The following is a 15,973-nucleotide window of genomic DNA, read 5'->3' as shown; positions in this document are numbered from 1 at the left end:
ATTCTCAGGGAAAAGTAGGCTGAAAGAACAGAAAATAATCAGCATTGTTTTGCCCCTTTTGAAGGCAGAAGGAGATGCTGTTGTCTAAGACTATAGCCTTGGGACCATAAGAATATGCCCAGAGAACCTCAAAAAGATGACCTTTCTCTAGCTTTTGACAGAAGAATCAAAGAGCAAGTTGCTACTATGCCAACGAATCCCACTCCACCACAGTACTGCCTCTGATGCCTGTGAAGAACGACGCTGGCCACCAACTCTATTCTCATCCAGAGAACGTTCCTCAATAAAATATCTACCAAAAGTGGAAGTGCAGTGGCCCACCTGACTTTAGTAGTAAACTGGACACCAGTCTTGATGACTAAGGGCCGGTCGGGATGCATGGGCATGCAGGGCTGCCGCTCCACCACAAAGGCACTGAAAGGGAAAGAGGACAGCAGTTTGCACACTATGCAGTGGACCAGTCTTTGTCCTGTGCCTCTGAAGTGAGCCAGACTCTTGTCGAAGGATGTGATTTTTGAGGTGGGGGGTGCGGGCGATGACGGAAAGGGACAGGATTCTAAGTTACCTTTTCATTAAGTTTCTAAACAGCTCCACGATCCTCTCCTCCAGCATTGGCCGGTGCTGCACGATGGGGTCCCCTTTGTAGGAAACTTTTTGCTGCAACTCCTCCAGTTTCTTAATTTGTTGGCGGGTCTGAAGTTGAGACTCTGCTAATGAGGTTATCCTGCCAATAAAATAAGTAAGTTACCAGTTACCTAAGGGAGTATACACAGGTACAGGGTTAAATTGGAGAAGGGGAAGGGAATACCATAAATAACACAATACAGTCCCCTAAAATAAGAAAGGAGAAATTTATACTGTGGTAAAATATACATAACATGAAATTTACCATTTGTGAGTGTACAATTCAGCAGCATTAAATAAGAGGAGATTTAGTCTGCCTTTTAAAAATAGTCCCTTCCTAAATTTTTACATTTTAAAGAGGGAGGTAGGCACAAAGGAAGAAGTGTCAAAATTTATACCTCTAAGAGGTATTAACGGAGTTATCATTGGAAAGTGACAAGCATTAGAACTCACATATGGAGAACAAGAAATAGGAAATTTGGAACCCACTTTCTTCACCCTAACTTCTCCTGTACCAACATGTGGGGACTGGGGAAACATAGGAGATTAGACAGTCCAGAGCAGCTCTGCCACCCAATATCTGTGCAGCCTTGACCAAGTCCCTTCACCATCGTGGGCTTTAATGTCCCCTTGCATGAGAGAAGGGGTTGAACTGCACGATTCCCATGAGCCCTTTTAACATCAATCTTCAGTGGACCAAAGGACATGACGTTATGTTTCAAAACACTGATAGATGCACATAGAAAAAGTAGACAGGGAGACAAAGGCTGATTAAGCCCGTGACCAAGAATAAAGACTATTAGTCTCTCCCTGATGGTCTACCACTAGTTTAATAAAGGCTCAATGACCTCTAAATGAGAATGTGAAGAATGCAGAGATGGGGGAGGGTCCCTTATCAGCAGGCATTTAACATCGCTTTCAGTAAATTAGCAAAACTCAGGGTTAGTAAGGACATGAACAAAGAGCTGTCCTAAATCTCTAATTTCATGCTCTGTGTATCTGGGTCCCCTCATGTCAAGTTTCTCTTAGTTTATTTAAGCTGGTGCAACAAATCCATTATTGGGCCTTGCGCATCAAGAGTGCTTAAAAAGATCTGCTGGATGAATGAGTGTAAAAGAACAGATTATAAAAAGAGCATAAAAAGAATGATCCCACCAATGTAAAAATGTACCGATTTCTATCTTTATGTGTATATATACAATAACAGATATTTAGTGATGGTCACCAAAATCTTAACTGCAGGGACCTCTGAATAATTCAATTCTAAGAGACTTTCTTTCTTTTGTTTCTTTTCTGTATTTGAACTTTTTTCCTTTATAAAGAGCATGTATCGTTTTAGATTATTAAAGTAACTAAAATTTAAAATTTAGTCTGTGGTTTGTTTTAGTCTCTGTGTTAAACACAGCTAAACCAAAGCTTTCTCTAAATTATGAAATAAAACATATTTAAAATAGAGGAATATAAATACATTTTTTTAGAATTGTCCAAATAAAGTAAAAGCTTTAAGTCTTAGACTTAATTTGAATATGCAAAAGTCCCCACCTTTGAGATACAGTACCAACTCTTAGGGTCTGCAGTTACGACAGTAATTAAGCACAGCTTTCCAGAAGGAAAGGAAAAACTTCTCTTTCATCTTTTACCAGTTTTCAAGACGATCGAGGCAGATGTTCGGAGGGCCTCCAATGCAAGCGATCTGTTGCCGCCTCTTCCAGTCAGCCAGCTCTTCATCCGTGAGAGTTTTCTGCACATACTCCATAGCTGACAAAAGCCCCGCCAACTCACTCACGATGCTCTGGTTGGAAACCAAAACAAAGTCAGAAAACATTTATTTCCTCAGACCGTCTCTAACCACATGCTATAGTCAATTCTAGAGGAGGAACTCATTAGAAACCAGGCAAATTTTGCCACAGGATGCCGAGATCCCACAGGTGACTGAGACACGCAAGGGAAGTTGCCCGATGGTCTTACTCGCCGCATCTGGTCCAGCGCTGTTAGCATCTGTTCCAGCTGCTGCATCTTCTGCCTGGTCACCGACTGGTTGTTTCCATTCAGATCCTGCATGTCTGTGGAGGAAGGAAAAACTACCTGAACCTGAGGGAACACTCTGATTCTTAGTAATTAGGATCCCTTAAGCAACAGTAGCCCCTAAGGACTCCTCCCCACAAAGTCTGAACACAGCGTCGATACAAGTAAGTCCTGAAACTCAAGTGACGCAAACTCACTTTCTATGGGAGATTTTAACGTCTCTAATATTCACTTGCCTCCTTGACTCTTGAGGGTTTTATAGTTGAAATCAAAGTCATCCTGGAGATTCTCTACCACTTTCATTTTCTGTTCTAGATCCTGTTTAAAACAAACAAACACAATAGAAAAGATTTCCCTGAGGAGAAGAAAAAGAAAGTTTCTGAGACGAATTAAAACGAAGTCAAAACCTCAAAAAAGATACAGGCAGGTCCCACAGGCAATAACTCCAAGAAAAGGGATATTTTCCCAAGACTTGGTTTACCTGTACTCGCTTCCGAACATCCTGTAGGTGCTGCTCCAGCATCTGCTGCTTCTCTGTCACCACAGCAGCTGTGGGGTGGTTGGCCTGGCCCCCTTGCTGCCAAATAAGGGAGTTGACACACATGTGAATGAATGCAGGAAATACCTCTGACCAGTCCCCATCCCATCCCTCTACCTGTTCTGTTTGGCCTGGGACACCACTGCCATTGTGAAGGGAAGGGAAAGAGGCAGTGTGCCAGGCACTGTAACGGGCAGTCCCGCGGCACCCGGTGCTGTCAGTGTGGTGCCGAGGAAGCTCTCGCGGAGTTTTACCTGTATCCTCGGCCTTTTCCCTCTAGGTCACCTACCCTATGTACTGCGCTAGGAGACCACGTGTCCACGTGTAGAACTAAAGACATGGTTCCTACCTTCTAAAGCTCATTGTAGATAAGTATGTAAAAAAAATTCTGAACAATTATAACAGCAGATTTTGGGTGCCTATTTAAATGTATGTAGTGTCAAATACATTTCTGTAGGATAATTAAAAAACCATTCTGTCCTGGGGTGAAATGCCATATCAAGAAATATTACTTCAGGGGGAAAAGAAGAGGCTGATACCTTTAAAAGATCAAATAGCACATGAAACTTAAAAATCAAAAGTTTTGTCAAAGTAATAGGACACCTTCTGACCAAAAAAGACCAATAAAAGCTGCAATGATCAAGACAGTGTAGTACAGATATAGGCTAGAGATCTCAATCAATGAAACAGAATTGAGAGTCCAGAAAAGACTTACATACCCAGTGTTCTAAGTTAGAAATTCTCAGGTTTCTTTGATTTCAGAGTTACCGAATCCTTGGCACTATATTCCCTAATCTCTCAAATCAATCTCTAGTGCCACTGGCTCAATTTAAGCCCCAACTGTTGATCTTTGGGCCTCTGGTCCTTCTCACTTTCAATCTGGTTTCTACACTGCTACCAGAAGTCTCCAAAATCGATCTCAACATGCCGGTTATAGAGAGCACCGTTCTCTCCCTTCCCCGTGTTCCCTACCCAAGCCCACAGAATACAGACTTCCCTTCGAAGTTTTGAGAAGGCAACCTCAGCCCCTGTTTATTCTCTTCCGTGAGGTGGGGTGGGAGTGAAGTGAGGGTGGGGAGAGATGTGACTCATCGGTGCAATTGGGAGAAAGACTCTGCGAACATAAAGACCTTCGAAGAACTCAGCACTCAGGCTGGTGCCTCCTTCCTCCCACTCTTGCCTTCCTGGAGCGCACCAGGGGCAGGAGCGAGGGCCTGGCCTCTAAAAGCAATTCTAGGGCCCATCTCTCTGTTCTGTGGGTACGAGTCTCTCTCTGAAGCTCCACATAGATGGCTGGGGAAGTGCTACTCTACAAACCCAATCTCTCCACCCCAGGATCTAACTGGTGGGGGGGAGGGGGGCAGGTATCAGAAAGCCCCCATGGTTACCCATCCAAGCCACACTTTCCAGTCTTGTTTTACCAAACAATACAGCTAATATTTTAACCTATATTCGATTCCCATATCTATTTCTCAATTGGTACCGCACTTAATAGAGGAAAAGAGATGTGATTAATTTTCACCTACAGAAACCTGCCCCAAATACCTTTGTAAAAACTATCAATTCCTACTGTTTCCAGGTATAAATATCTCAGCCCAGCACAGACAGATGTCTCACCCAATCTCATAACAACTTAAACCTTCCCTCCCTGTGCTTCAGTCACCCCAAACTACCCACTCTTTCCCAAATATAGCATGTTTTCACACTCTACCTCCACACACACTGTCCAGTCAGCCAGGCTTCTTCCCAAGAGCCCCTGAACTCATTCACTTTCAAACTCATTGCAATTGTTTGCTTTCCTGAGAAACTCTGTTCAACTTTCTTAGGCAAATTACTCACATCCTCCTGTATGCTTTTCTCACTTTGAGTGTCTGTGTACCTATAATCCTAACTAGACTGACAGCCCTGGTAGCAGGTATCATGTCTACTAGTCTTCCTATCTCCTGGTGCTTTACTCATTAAAGACACTTAAGAATATTCCAGATGATGTAAACAGCAAAAATAACAGTGATGCCTGGGTTGGGCCTCAAATGTCCAATTAGTAGCTCTATGTCAAGGACTGCAGACTTTCTCTCTAAGGGTAAGGTGGTAAATATTTTTGGCTTTGTGGGTCATATAGCCTGTCACAAATACTCAGTCCCGCCACTGCAGCATGAAAGCAGCTACAGACAATGCATACATGAATGTGTGTGGCTGTGTCCTAAAAAAACTTCATTTATAAAAATGGGCAGCCTGGAAATATATCGTAGAGAAATCAAAGCATGGATATATAAAGATACATAGAGAGACATTGGAGTAATATTTATAATGGAAAAAAAATAGAATGAAGAGAATGTCTCTCGAAGGGGGGAATATTTTAATAAATTACAGCAAATCTACACCAGACTATAATGCAGCAAATAAAGAAAAGAAGTTGGCTTTCTATTACCTAACTTAGAAGGATTTACGTGATACGATATTAAACAAAAAGAGCAAGATGAAGGGAAGTAAACCCATTTACGTATAACGTGTGTGTGTATTTTCTAGTTGATATGAGCCTGGAGAAAGGCATAGACACTAGACTATTCATGGTGGTTTCTTGGGAAGAAAAAATAAAGAGAGAGAATGAATGACAGCTCAGATTTTTAAAAAACTTTCTTCCTTGTACTTTTCTGTAATAATTATACACTCAGGAAAAAAAATAAACTTATTTTCGTTATAAAAAATTTAAAAATCCAAAACGCCCACTTCTTCCCTGGCTGTCGGGGTGCATGCTAACAAACACATGAGAGCAAACACGTCTTTGTATACAAGCACATCTGCAACAGCACTGTGTGTTCCCAGCTCTCACCTGGGCTGCAGTGGCTGCAGTTTGGAGGAGGCGAGACTCTTCCCACAGGCACCGGGCCACGATCCGGGCAATTTCCATTGGCTTCTCAAGATACCTGCTCTGTAAGTAGGAGAGAAAGAGAATGAAAAGCAGCGGTGGACTAAGCAGCCGTGGATGGAACTTTGCTAGCTTAAAGCTAAATTCCTCTTAAATTGAGTGTTACATTTACTACACGAAACAATAGAACCAAAGGCTTCAGAACCTGGCTGCAATCAGTAGGAGACGATGGGAGAAAAGAAGGCAGGTATGATGAGCTGTACTACTGTGAAAGACGGCACGGTCCTCTGAGTGTTTGGACAGTAAGTTGTCCTGGGCTTGTAGGGAAGTGACCAGCTATGCCCAGCAGAATTCACTTATGGTCAAATCTTTAACATTTAAAAGCAAGAGTCATCTTCCTATGAGGGGACCTGGTTAACACCATGTATCAACATGTTAAGATGATTAACGTAATCACGTTATTACTTCGACTGACTAAAGAAGTGAATTTCTTTCTGGTAATGATGCCACCAAGACTTGAGAAGGGGCTAATTACTTTTTCTTTGATTTAAAGTACAAGGTAGGTTCTCATTACTTCTCCAAATGTGAAAAAGAAATACTTCCAGGAAAACCCTACTTAGAAGGTTCAGTTTCTGCTCTTTTTCAGTTTTTCATCACACCTGAAGGAACTGCTTGATTCTTCGCAGATTGTGCTGATAGAGAACATTCGACTCTTGTAGGAAGCGGCTGTACTGCTGGTCAATCTCACCCAAGAGGTTATGAAACACCAAAGTGGCATGTGATTCTTTGCTGGCTGCATAAGCCCTAGGAAAAGGAAGGATAAAGAATGATTTTGAAACACACTAGCTTACACACACACACACACACACACACACCCACCAACAAGTAGGAAGAAAAAAACCAAGACAACTCCAATGCTTTCACCTTTCACCCACTCATCATTTTAGATTCATCTTGTTCGGCAACAATAAATATAGTGTAATAATTATTAAAACTTATTCCAGATACTACTATCCACTGTCACAGTCTACACTGATAAAATATTTGAGTGAAATGGACAGATATGCTGTTTTGTTTTAAATTCTCAGTCAACTATGTGGTCAGATTATTGGTAGCAAATAAGAAATCCCGGCATAGGATGGCCAATCTCCAACATCTCTGAATCACCTCTCTGGCCCCTCACCAAATTCTGGAAAAACTAGGTCAAAGGCCTGAATTAAAGCAAAACTAATAGGTGGATCTGAACACATTAAAGTGAAGGAAATAGTTGAAATTCTGTACCATTATTTCCTCTGAACAAGTCTATTTCTCCTACTCTGTCTCTTTAATCAAAGGGGAATCAGAAGCAAGGACCCAAACTTCTATCCATGACAGAATTCTCTTTCAGATAAAAAATATTTGTAGCATGTCCCTGAAGTGTAAGAACACAAGAGGCTCTCACCAAGTCAAGGAGATCCAAATCAGCCTTGAAAACATCTACCACCAAACAGGCTATTTCAACGTGCCGAAAGACAGCTGCCTGTGTGTGCTTCTAATGTAGAAAAATGTTTACACAAGACTAAGAGTACCTCTTTATCTTCTGATCTCTTTTACCCCATCACCTATACCCTAAGTTTTTTGATGAAATAGTTAGCACAGAGCTCAACTAGAGCAGACCACATCTCTTGTCGTAAACCAAAACCTAACCATTTGGGGAGTTTCTCAAGAAGGGCTTACCAATCTTGACTCTCAATCCAAGGGGCCAGAAACTGCCGCAGCTCCATCGGGAAGCTGTCACTGTACAGCTGATGAAGCTGCTCCAGGTATCGTGTGTCGAGCTGCTGTAGCTGATTCCATTGGGCCATCCTGCTGGAATCAGGGGTCCCAACTGTAAATCAAAGGGTTCATATGGTCACTACAAGCCCTAGGAGGGATAAATAATCTAGAAATAGCTCATCTACCCAACACGGGTACCAGGTCTGTGATTATGGATAAAAGATACTTTGGAAAGGATCCTGCATGTCCCTCCCAGCTCAGAACAACACATGTACATTCACAGGCTCTACCTCAGGAACCACATCACAGCTCCTTCTAAACTGAATGGCAATGTGGGCCTGAGGCCAAGTTCTAGAATCCATTATCTACTGGAGGTATACAGAGTTGAAAAATTACTTAACTTCCAGATTTCCATATTCTCATCTATAAAATAGAGATCATAATTCCTACCCCTCAGGACTATTGAGATCCTATGTCTAAAGCACCCAGCTCAGTGCCTAGCACACAGTAGATGCTCAACAGATGTCAGTTCCTTTCCACCCTACACCCCTTTGCAGTGAACTGGTAGGTATATACAGTAAACTGAACTAAGACCAAAATGTGGAGTGTAGATATTCCGGGAGGACAGAGAGTTAATACCAAGACTATAGATTTAAAAGTGTAAGCAAGGATCTGCCTGGAATTCTCCCACTTATCAAAAAGTAATTGTTTTTTAAATTTCTCAGTCTGGGATGAGAAAGAAGAGAAGCTAAATACCAGGCACACAAGTTGTCCCCCAGAGAAATGTTCAGGTATGAGAAACCAATCCAGCTAACCACCTTTAGTCCTCTTTCTGAACAGCTTGGATCATGAAAATAGCGATACAGACCAAGTGGTCTTTAGAAGTTGTAAAAATAACTACAAGTAATAGCCAAAGACTAAGGTGTATACAGGTCAAAGTATACTGAGATGGTTCTCTGGGATAGTGAGAATGTTTAATGAAAGGCCAAACACATACACTAAACTGGATTTCTTGATTTATTTATTTCTCAGAGAAGACTACATGCTACATGCTGAAGCACTGTAACCCTGGTGTGTACTACCCTCAGTAAGTAATCGAAGGCCATTAGAACTCTTAACAATATTCACATTAGGGACAAGTTAAAATCTGCCTCATAGGCTAACAGCATCAGGATCTGATTTGCATAGAAATCTGTATAATATGCCAATTTATGTAGATTATACTGAATACGAATGCACTGAAACTCTGACCTGCCATACTGAAATATGGTAGCCACTAGCCACATGTAGCCAGCCACTGGATACTTGAAATGTGGCTGGTTCAAACTGAGAAATGCCACTGGATTCTGAAGACTTAATAAAAGAAAAAAAAAGTAAAATATCTCATTAGTATTGAAATATTGATAATATTTTGGGATTAAATAAAATATATTATTAAAATGAATTCCACCCATTTCTTTTTACTTCTTTTAATGTGGCTACTGGAAACTTTAACATTACATATGTGACTTGCATTCTACCTTTATTGGACACTGCTGCTCTTATGTAATCAAAAAACTATGATTCTTCTAATAAAGGACTTAAAGAAATAGATACCTACTTTTCACAATAGTTTTTTTCCTAAAATTAAAGCACCCAAAATGACTGATATTACATTATGCTTCTCAGTCTAATAACGGTAACACTATAATAGCTATCCTATACATATACTTAAATCATTGTAAATTAAAGCCAAAGAGCAGGTAGTATTTTCAAGGAGAACATGGGCAAAGGGTCAAATTGTGATCTCTTTATTGGCCGCTTAGCTACAAACCATATTTAACCAACGGGAGCCATAGGGCAATCAGACCAAATGCTCTTCATAAGAACTGCATATCCTTAAGAGGTCACTAGCCAAATCGTCCAGGAAAATCATTGCCAACTAGCTTTGTGGTAATTGTTTTACTGAAAACAAATTTTTTTAAAGCCTGCTTTATTTCACAATCTCAATTCTGGTTTTTCAAATTATAAATTAATCTAAAGAACTCCACTAAATTTTAACTAAAGTATTTCTTATCAATGGAACAATTCTAAGCTTGTGATTTAATAACCACTTTCACTGAACCCCAGAACACAGAGAGTAATGTACACAACAATATGAATGCCAAGTACCATTCGTAAATAGGAGAGAAGTCAATTTATTCCATATAGTGGCTGCCTTAAGGCATGACATAGGGCTTAATTCTCTCAAGGTATTTACTAAATTTAGGTTAGCAGATAGTAAATGTTAGCATATAAAGGAAAGTGTGACTGTTTTCTGCAACTGAAGAGAAAAGAAAAATAAAATGGCAAGTCATCAAAGACTTTCTGAGCTTTTTGAAACTGGAATTTCTCAACCCCTTGGGGATAACTTTACCAAAAACAAGTCATAAGGCAAACAATCATTGTCTAGTGGGACACTTATTACTGTAAAGATCACTGAAAAAGTTTGTCGAAAGTCACAGTTCTCATTTATATACTGCAATCTGAAGTAATGAAAGGCAATTGGAGAAGCACAAATCAGGACCACTTACCAAAGGTTTCATTACATCATTTCGTAAAACTTCTTTTTAAATTAAGACAGGTACTTTACGTCCATGCACCAGTGGATTTACAATAGGAGTAAGGATGGAGGGGGAAAGTAAAGAGAGGGACAGGTGCATCCGATAACCCAGAACAGAAAGTGATCTAAAGATGATTTCTGTTGCATCTTGCAATATGTCTTTGAGTGCTGGCCATACTCTACATTAGAAATACTTATATCTTAAAGCATACTGAGCTCCTCTTTGCTATCAGGAAAGGCCCAGTGACACAATCAAAGTATAAAGTAACAGAAGTATACTTTCACTAATTTCTATAGAAACCAGTCCTTTTAAGAAGACATTTTAAAAAGATTATAATAGTAACCATGCTCACTGTGAAAATTTTGAGGGGAAAAAAAACCCAAAAGATAAAGTCACCCATATCCTACAATCCTATCCAGAACTGCAGTTGACATATTGCTCTAATTCCTTTTATTCTATCTCAAGGATTGTATATATATTTCTTTTTAAAAGTTGAGATCATAGCATTTTTACAGCTTTGTATTCTCTTTTAAAGCTTATTACGTAGTAAACATTTTTCATGCAAAGAGATTTTTGTTTAAAGCCCACAAAACAACCATTTAGTTTCTATTAGTGTCTTCAATATAATCCTGCTAATTTCATTGAGGGCCACTGCATTTATTTATATTTGAAAGCTCCAATTTATTTATCTTCATCATACTACATTCCAAAAATAATAGGTAGTTGCAAACTCAAATTAGGGAGGAGAAAAAGTAAAAGGCAGTTAACACTAGACAAAGACACTGAACCTTTATGAAATTTTTAATGTAGGATTAAAGGTGTAATGAATGACAGGGAGTCCACATTTAAGTATGATAGCTTTAACTATTGAACCATTAATAACTTAACCACTCATAATTACCCTAGAGATTAAGACTCTGAAAGTTCAAATTAAAAAAGATCATTCAAAATAAATTCACTTGTATAATAAACATGTAATTTCCTTGCTTACAAATCCAAATAATACCTTTATAATGTTTAAGACTAGAAGTTTGCCTTTACAATAAGAAGTCGATATATAAATCCAGTTTTGATTTCCTAGAAAGACAAAATATTAACACTTGAGTGCCCAATCTGAACTATACTTACTCTAATACTCAAAGGTATTCAGTTACAAATAATAAGATTGGCTTTAAAGTCTGAAAACAAGTATTCCTTGCAAAAAAATGGACATTGAGATATAAAGAACTTTAATTATACTTCCCTGATAATGTGGCAAAATTGAATAAAGGAAAGAAATAATAAGTTACTGGAGAGTAGAGCTCAGAAAAGTGAGGGAAAGAACAGTTTTTCATGACATTCTGGAGCATTCTCAACCCAAAATGTTTACTATCCCTCATCTTTCTCATCTCGCTTTAATTCTTCCTGGAAAGAGTTAAAGCATCTTGTACCAAGCACATTATTTTTTCCATTCCAAATCTTATCACTAGCACTATCTTTGCATAGTTATCTAATGTATATCCAGAAACAGAGAGAATAAAATGTACTAGATTTACAGTCAGCTTTAAGAGGCGGAGACTACCAGGAACATGAACAGCAAAAAGGAAAGAAAACCTAGTGCTCTGATCCATGAAGGACAGCCAGCATTCTAAAAACAAAACCAAAAGAACTTCCCAAAATGTGATATTCACCCCCGCTGTCTTTGAGAAAAAGATTCTGAGAACTATGAATTACTAAGGCCTCTTACTATTTCAAATCTAAGAGTGTTAAGGAATGAAAATAAAAAAATAAAATAAAAAGCTGATGTATTCTACATAATTCATTTGTTATAGGCACTATATTTGGTCACAAATATTTCAGATTAAAGGTGTAAGAGCCTAAAAAATATAATTCCCTCTAAATTGAAAGTAACACAGCTAGACTCGCTTCGTCAATAACTAGGTACGTAGTTTCTGGTTAAAGATGCCTGAGAATAGGTCTGCCTCTAGAGAAAAACCACAAAACATACCAAATTTGTGCGTCACACGGCCTCCCCACTTAGTGACACTTCCACTCCCCCAACCAGACACACTCCTCTGAAGCAGTGTGGTATGAGGCCTGGGACACTAGAAGCTTTACACTGGCTGGGTCTGGGTGCAAACCCTGCCTGCCACGTATCAGCTACTTGGTCGGAGGACATTACTTGACTACTAAGCAGGCCTCTTCTTCAGTAAAATAGGGAAGTACCTATTGCTGCAAAAGTTAAAAATCATAATGAACGTACAGTCCCTCCTATATAGTAAGGTGCTGGGTGCCTCTTACTGCTACGTTCTCCCCCCGCCACACAGAAGGGGTTCCTTTCATCAATATTTCTTATGCCGAATCCACTTCTTCAATGTTTTGAAAAAATATAGATTAATTCCTCAGATGAGTTATGTTAAATGATAAAGTCAGCCTTCCCTGCTATGTAAAACACACAGCATTTTTATAGACCTTTGTCTCATATGCTAAGGGAGGGAGTCAGTAATGCTTTGGTGTGTAAGGGGACAAGGGGCGCACAGGAGGGATGGGTGATCGAATATCTCCACACATAGTTCACCTAAAGATAGCCCTGGGTCCTAAAAAGACTGAAAGTGAAAATGCTACGTGATAGCTAAATGAAAGAAAAAGGTGAGACTCATTAGTGGTTACCAGAGGGAGGGGAGCGGGGAGGGAGGGAGGGGTCAGAGGGGGTCAAATATTTGGTGGCGGAAGGAAATTTAATTTGGGTGGTGAACACACAATGACTATACGTATGATGTATTATTGAATTGTACACTTGAAATCTATTTATTAACCAATGTCACTCCAATAATTTTAATAAAAAAAGAGTGAAAAAAAGAAAAAGAAAAAATAACCTTGGTTTAAGGAGTCCAAATAACTGATGATTATTGCTAATATTTGTATATAGCACTATGTGCCAGACACTGTGTTAAGCACTTGATCTATATTTATTTACTCCTTTATCCTCACAAAAACCTTATGAGATAGATGTCATTTTTATTCCCATTTTACAGAGGAAACTGAGGCACAGAATTTTAAGTGACTCACCCAGGGTCACAGGTGGTTAAGGTGTAGAGCTGGAATCCTAACCTAAATACAGCAGTCTGTTTTCAGAGTTCCTGCTCTTAACCACAGTGCTAGAGTGGGAGTTTTCATTGATCTTTAAGTCACCCATGAGTCAACCAGCAGACCGAGCCAATGTGATCGTGCGGTATTTTAACAGATATATAGAGTGTTCCAGTGAAAGGATCTATCAGTCCCATTGTAACTGGACCACATCTAGAATGATGTTGTAATTGTATCCATTTAAATGGCACACTATAAAACAAACACATTCAGGGAGGGGTAGTCAGGGTGTGTCCCAGTTAGAAGACTTGGGGAGCAGAGAGTGGGTTTACGAGAGAAAAAGCTCAAGTATGGAAGAGTGGCTCATCAAATACTTGGGAGATCTGTGTATGAAATCACCCCAGAACCAGAACCCATTCCCCCATAACATCTACTCCCGAACTCTGCCCTCTGGAGTGATTCCCTCCACCCTGCAGAGGTTCCCCACTCCGCAGATTAGAATTATAAGAGCAGATACTTTTTTTAAAAAAATAAATACATAGAGATGCCTGGGAACCGAACCAGATGCCAGAACCAGATGCCAAATCAGAATTGCTGAGGGTGGGAACCAGGTTTTGATATTTAAAAGCTCCTCAGATGATGCTAATGTGTGGCCAGACTAAGAAACTCCAAATAAGAGTACAGGTCAGGGCTCAACCCTGGATGTACATCAGAATAACCTAAGGGGTTCTGAGAAGCCAGATGCTGATCCTTACTCCAGATGGACTGAATGATAATCTCCAGGGGTGGGGTCCGGGCAGCTGCCATGAAGCAGAACACTGTAGAAACTGCATACGGAGACTATGGTGTGAGACGAGGTTGGAGGAGGCTCTTGTGGAAGCCATACTGAGAAACAGGGCAATGAGGAGATCTGCAAAGTTTTAAGCAGACAAATGACAACTTGATTTACATTTCAGACAGATCCGTCAGACTGCAATAATCAAGGTGAGAGATGGTGGTGGCCAGAACTTGGGTAGTGGCCTCAGAAACGTTTCAAAGTGAACATCTTCCAGAAATATTAAAGAGGGAGCTGTTATGGGGTTTGGTGATTGGTTGAAAAGCAAAAAGAGTAAGGGACAACCTCCCAGGTTCCCATTAAGTGTTCAAATGGAGGTCAAGTGCTCACCCTGGGAAATGTCACAGCAGTAATTCTGATACCAGGAGAGCAACTGGGCTGGACAGCCTCTAAAGGCTATTCAGTCTATAAACTGCGATCAGGTTCCATTCCCTCAAGACCTTAATAAGTTACCACGATCCAAGAATAAATGCTATGGTAAAAGTAGTAAAAAAAAAGTCCAGGATTGGTACTCCGGCTGACTGAAAAACTCTACCGATCCCCCTAGAAAAGGAGTCAAAGAAAACTGGCCAGAAGCCTTGGAGCCAAAATGCACCTAGGCCATGACAAGGGCTTTGAACTGTCTCCCCATGGCCACTTGCCTCCCTCCAGTCCATTTCCACACTGTAGAGAGAACTTTTCAAGACACACACTTGATCTTTCCACTCCCCTGCTTAAATTCCCACTGATGACCCTGCATTGTTCTTAGGCTGAAGAACATGCCAAAATATGTCATAGGAAGGCACAACAGTGTCGTGCCTAGAGCATGGGTCCTGGAGCCACAGAGCCCAGACTTGAATCCTGGCTCCATCAGTTAGATGTACGCGAGTTAGTGCCAGTTATTTCACCTCATTCTGCCTCGGTTTCCTCATCAGTAAAAAGGGGAGAAAACAGGACTCACAGAGTCACTGTTAAGACTAAATGAGTTAATGCACACAAAGCACTTAGGACACAGCTGGCCACAGTATATAAAAAGTATTATTAACATGACCAATGGCCTGGCTAGCCCTGCCTTTCTTGCCTCAGCTGGCACCAGCCTGCTGGCTGACACCAGCCTGCTGGCTGAGCTCCCGGCACTCAACTGTTCTGCTTTCAGCTGCTCGAAAACACCAAGGCCTCCCTCCACAGGCCCTCTGCACGCACCTTATAATATCACCATCACCGTCACTTGGACCCGAGCACTATGACTCCATAATTTGCATTTGTAACCACTGTGCTGGACTGCCAGCTCCATGAGGGCAGGAAAAGCCTTGGCTTTTGACTAATGTGTCCTCCCCCTCACTCCCCTCCCACCAGAATCCAACACGGTGCCCAGCTCACAATAGGTGCTCAAAAAACATACTGAACAAATAAACTACAGGTATGAATTATAACTATACTGAGTGAGCCAGGTGAGGACACTGCACCCAGTAGGTATTCTGAGAAGCAGACCAACTCTTTCAGTTTTTGTGTTTGGAAAGTTCAAGAATGATCCTTAGCGACCTTTTAATAAGAGTAAAACCACAGCACTCCCGCAGCTCAAAAACATAATTAACTTCTCATTGTCAAAGGCAAAATCTTTATCCCCGCCTAAGGCTCCCCAACTCCTCAGCCAACTTTGGCCACCTCCAACTCCTCTCTCCAGCCTCAAGATGACTTTCAAA

The 15,973-nt window shown here is 40.6% G+C and overlaps 1 protein-coding gene across 6 annotated transcripts in view; it reads right to left on the bottom strand.

The window, feature by feature from the left end:
• STAT3 (signal transducer and activator of transcription 3) overlaps nt 1-15,973 on the bottom strand; it is a 51,935-nt gene that overhangs the window by 14,835 nt on the left and 21,127 nt on the right. For all 6 annotated transcript variants that reach the window (XM_039873451.1, XM_039873455.1, XM_039873456.1 and 3 more), the window contains exons 2-10: nt 7,770-7,920; nt 6,713-6,857; nt 6,018-6,116; nt 3,131-3,226; nt 2,886-2,967; nt 2,593-2,687; nt 2,265-2,416; nt 566-724; nt 322-414 (exon numbers count right to left, since the gene is read on the bottom strand). In XM_039873451.1, coding sequence (XP_039729385.1) covers nt 322-414; nt 566-724; nt 2,265-2,416; nt 2,593-2,687; nt 2,886-2,967; nt 3,131-3,226; nt 6,018-6,116; nt 6,713-6,857; nt 7,770-7,920 — 1,072 coding nt within the window. The remainder of the gene's footprint in view (nt 1-321; nt 415-565; nt 725-2,264; nt 2,417-2,592; nt 2,688-2,885; nt 2,968-3,130; nt 3,227-6,017; nt 6,117-6,712; nt 6,858-7,769; nt 7,921-15,973) is intronic.

This window comes from Pteropus medius, unplaced genomic scaffold (genome assembly GCF_902729225.1).
Source record: "Pteropus medius unplaced genomic scaffold, Ma_sr-lr_union100, whole genome shotgun sequence".
Lineage (NCBI taxonomy): Eukaryota > Metazoa > Chordata > Mammalia > Chiroptera > Pteropodidae > Pteropus > Pteropus medius.
The sequence above is the reverse complement of the archived record's forward strand: the minus strand, read 5'-3'. Positions and strand labels throughout refer to the sequence as shown.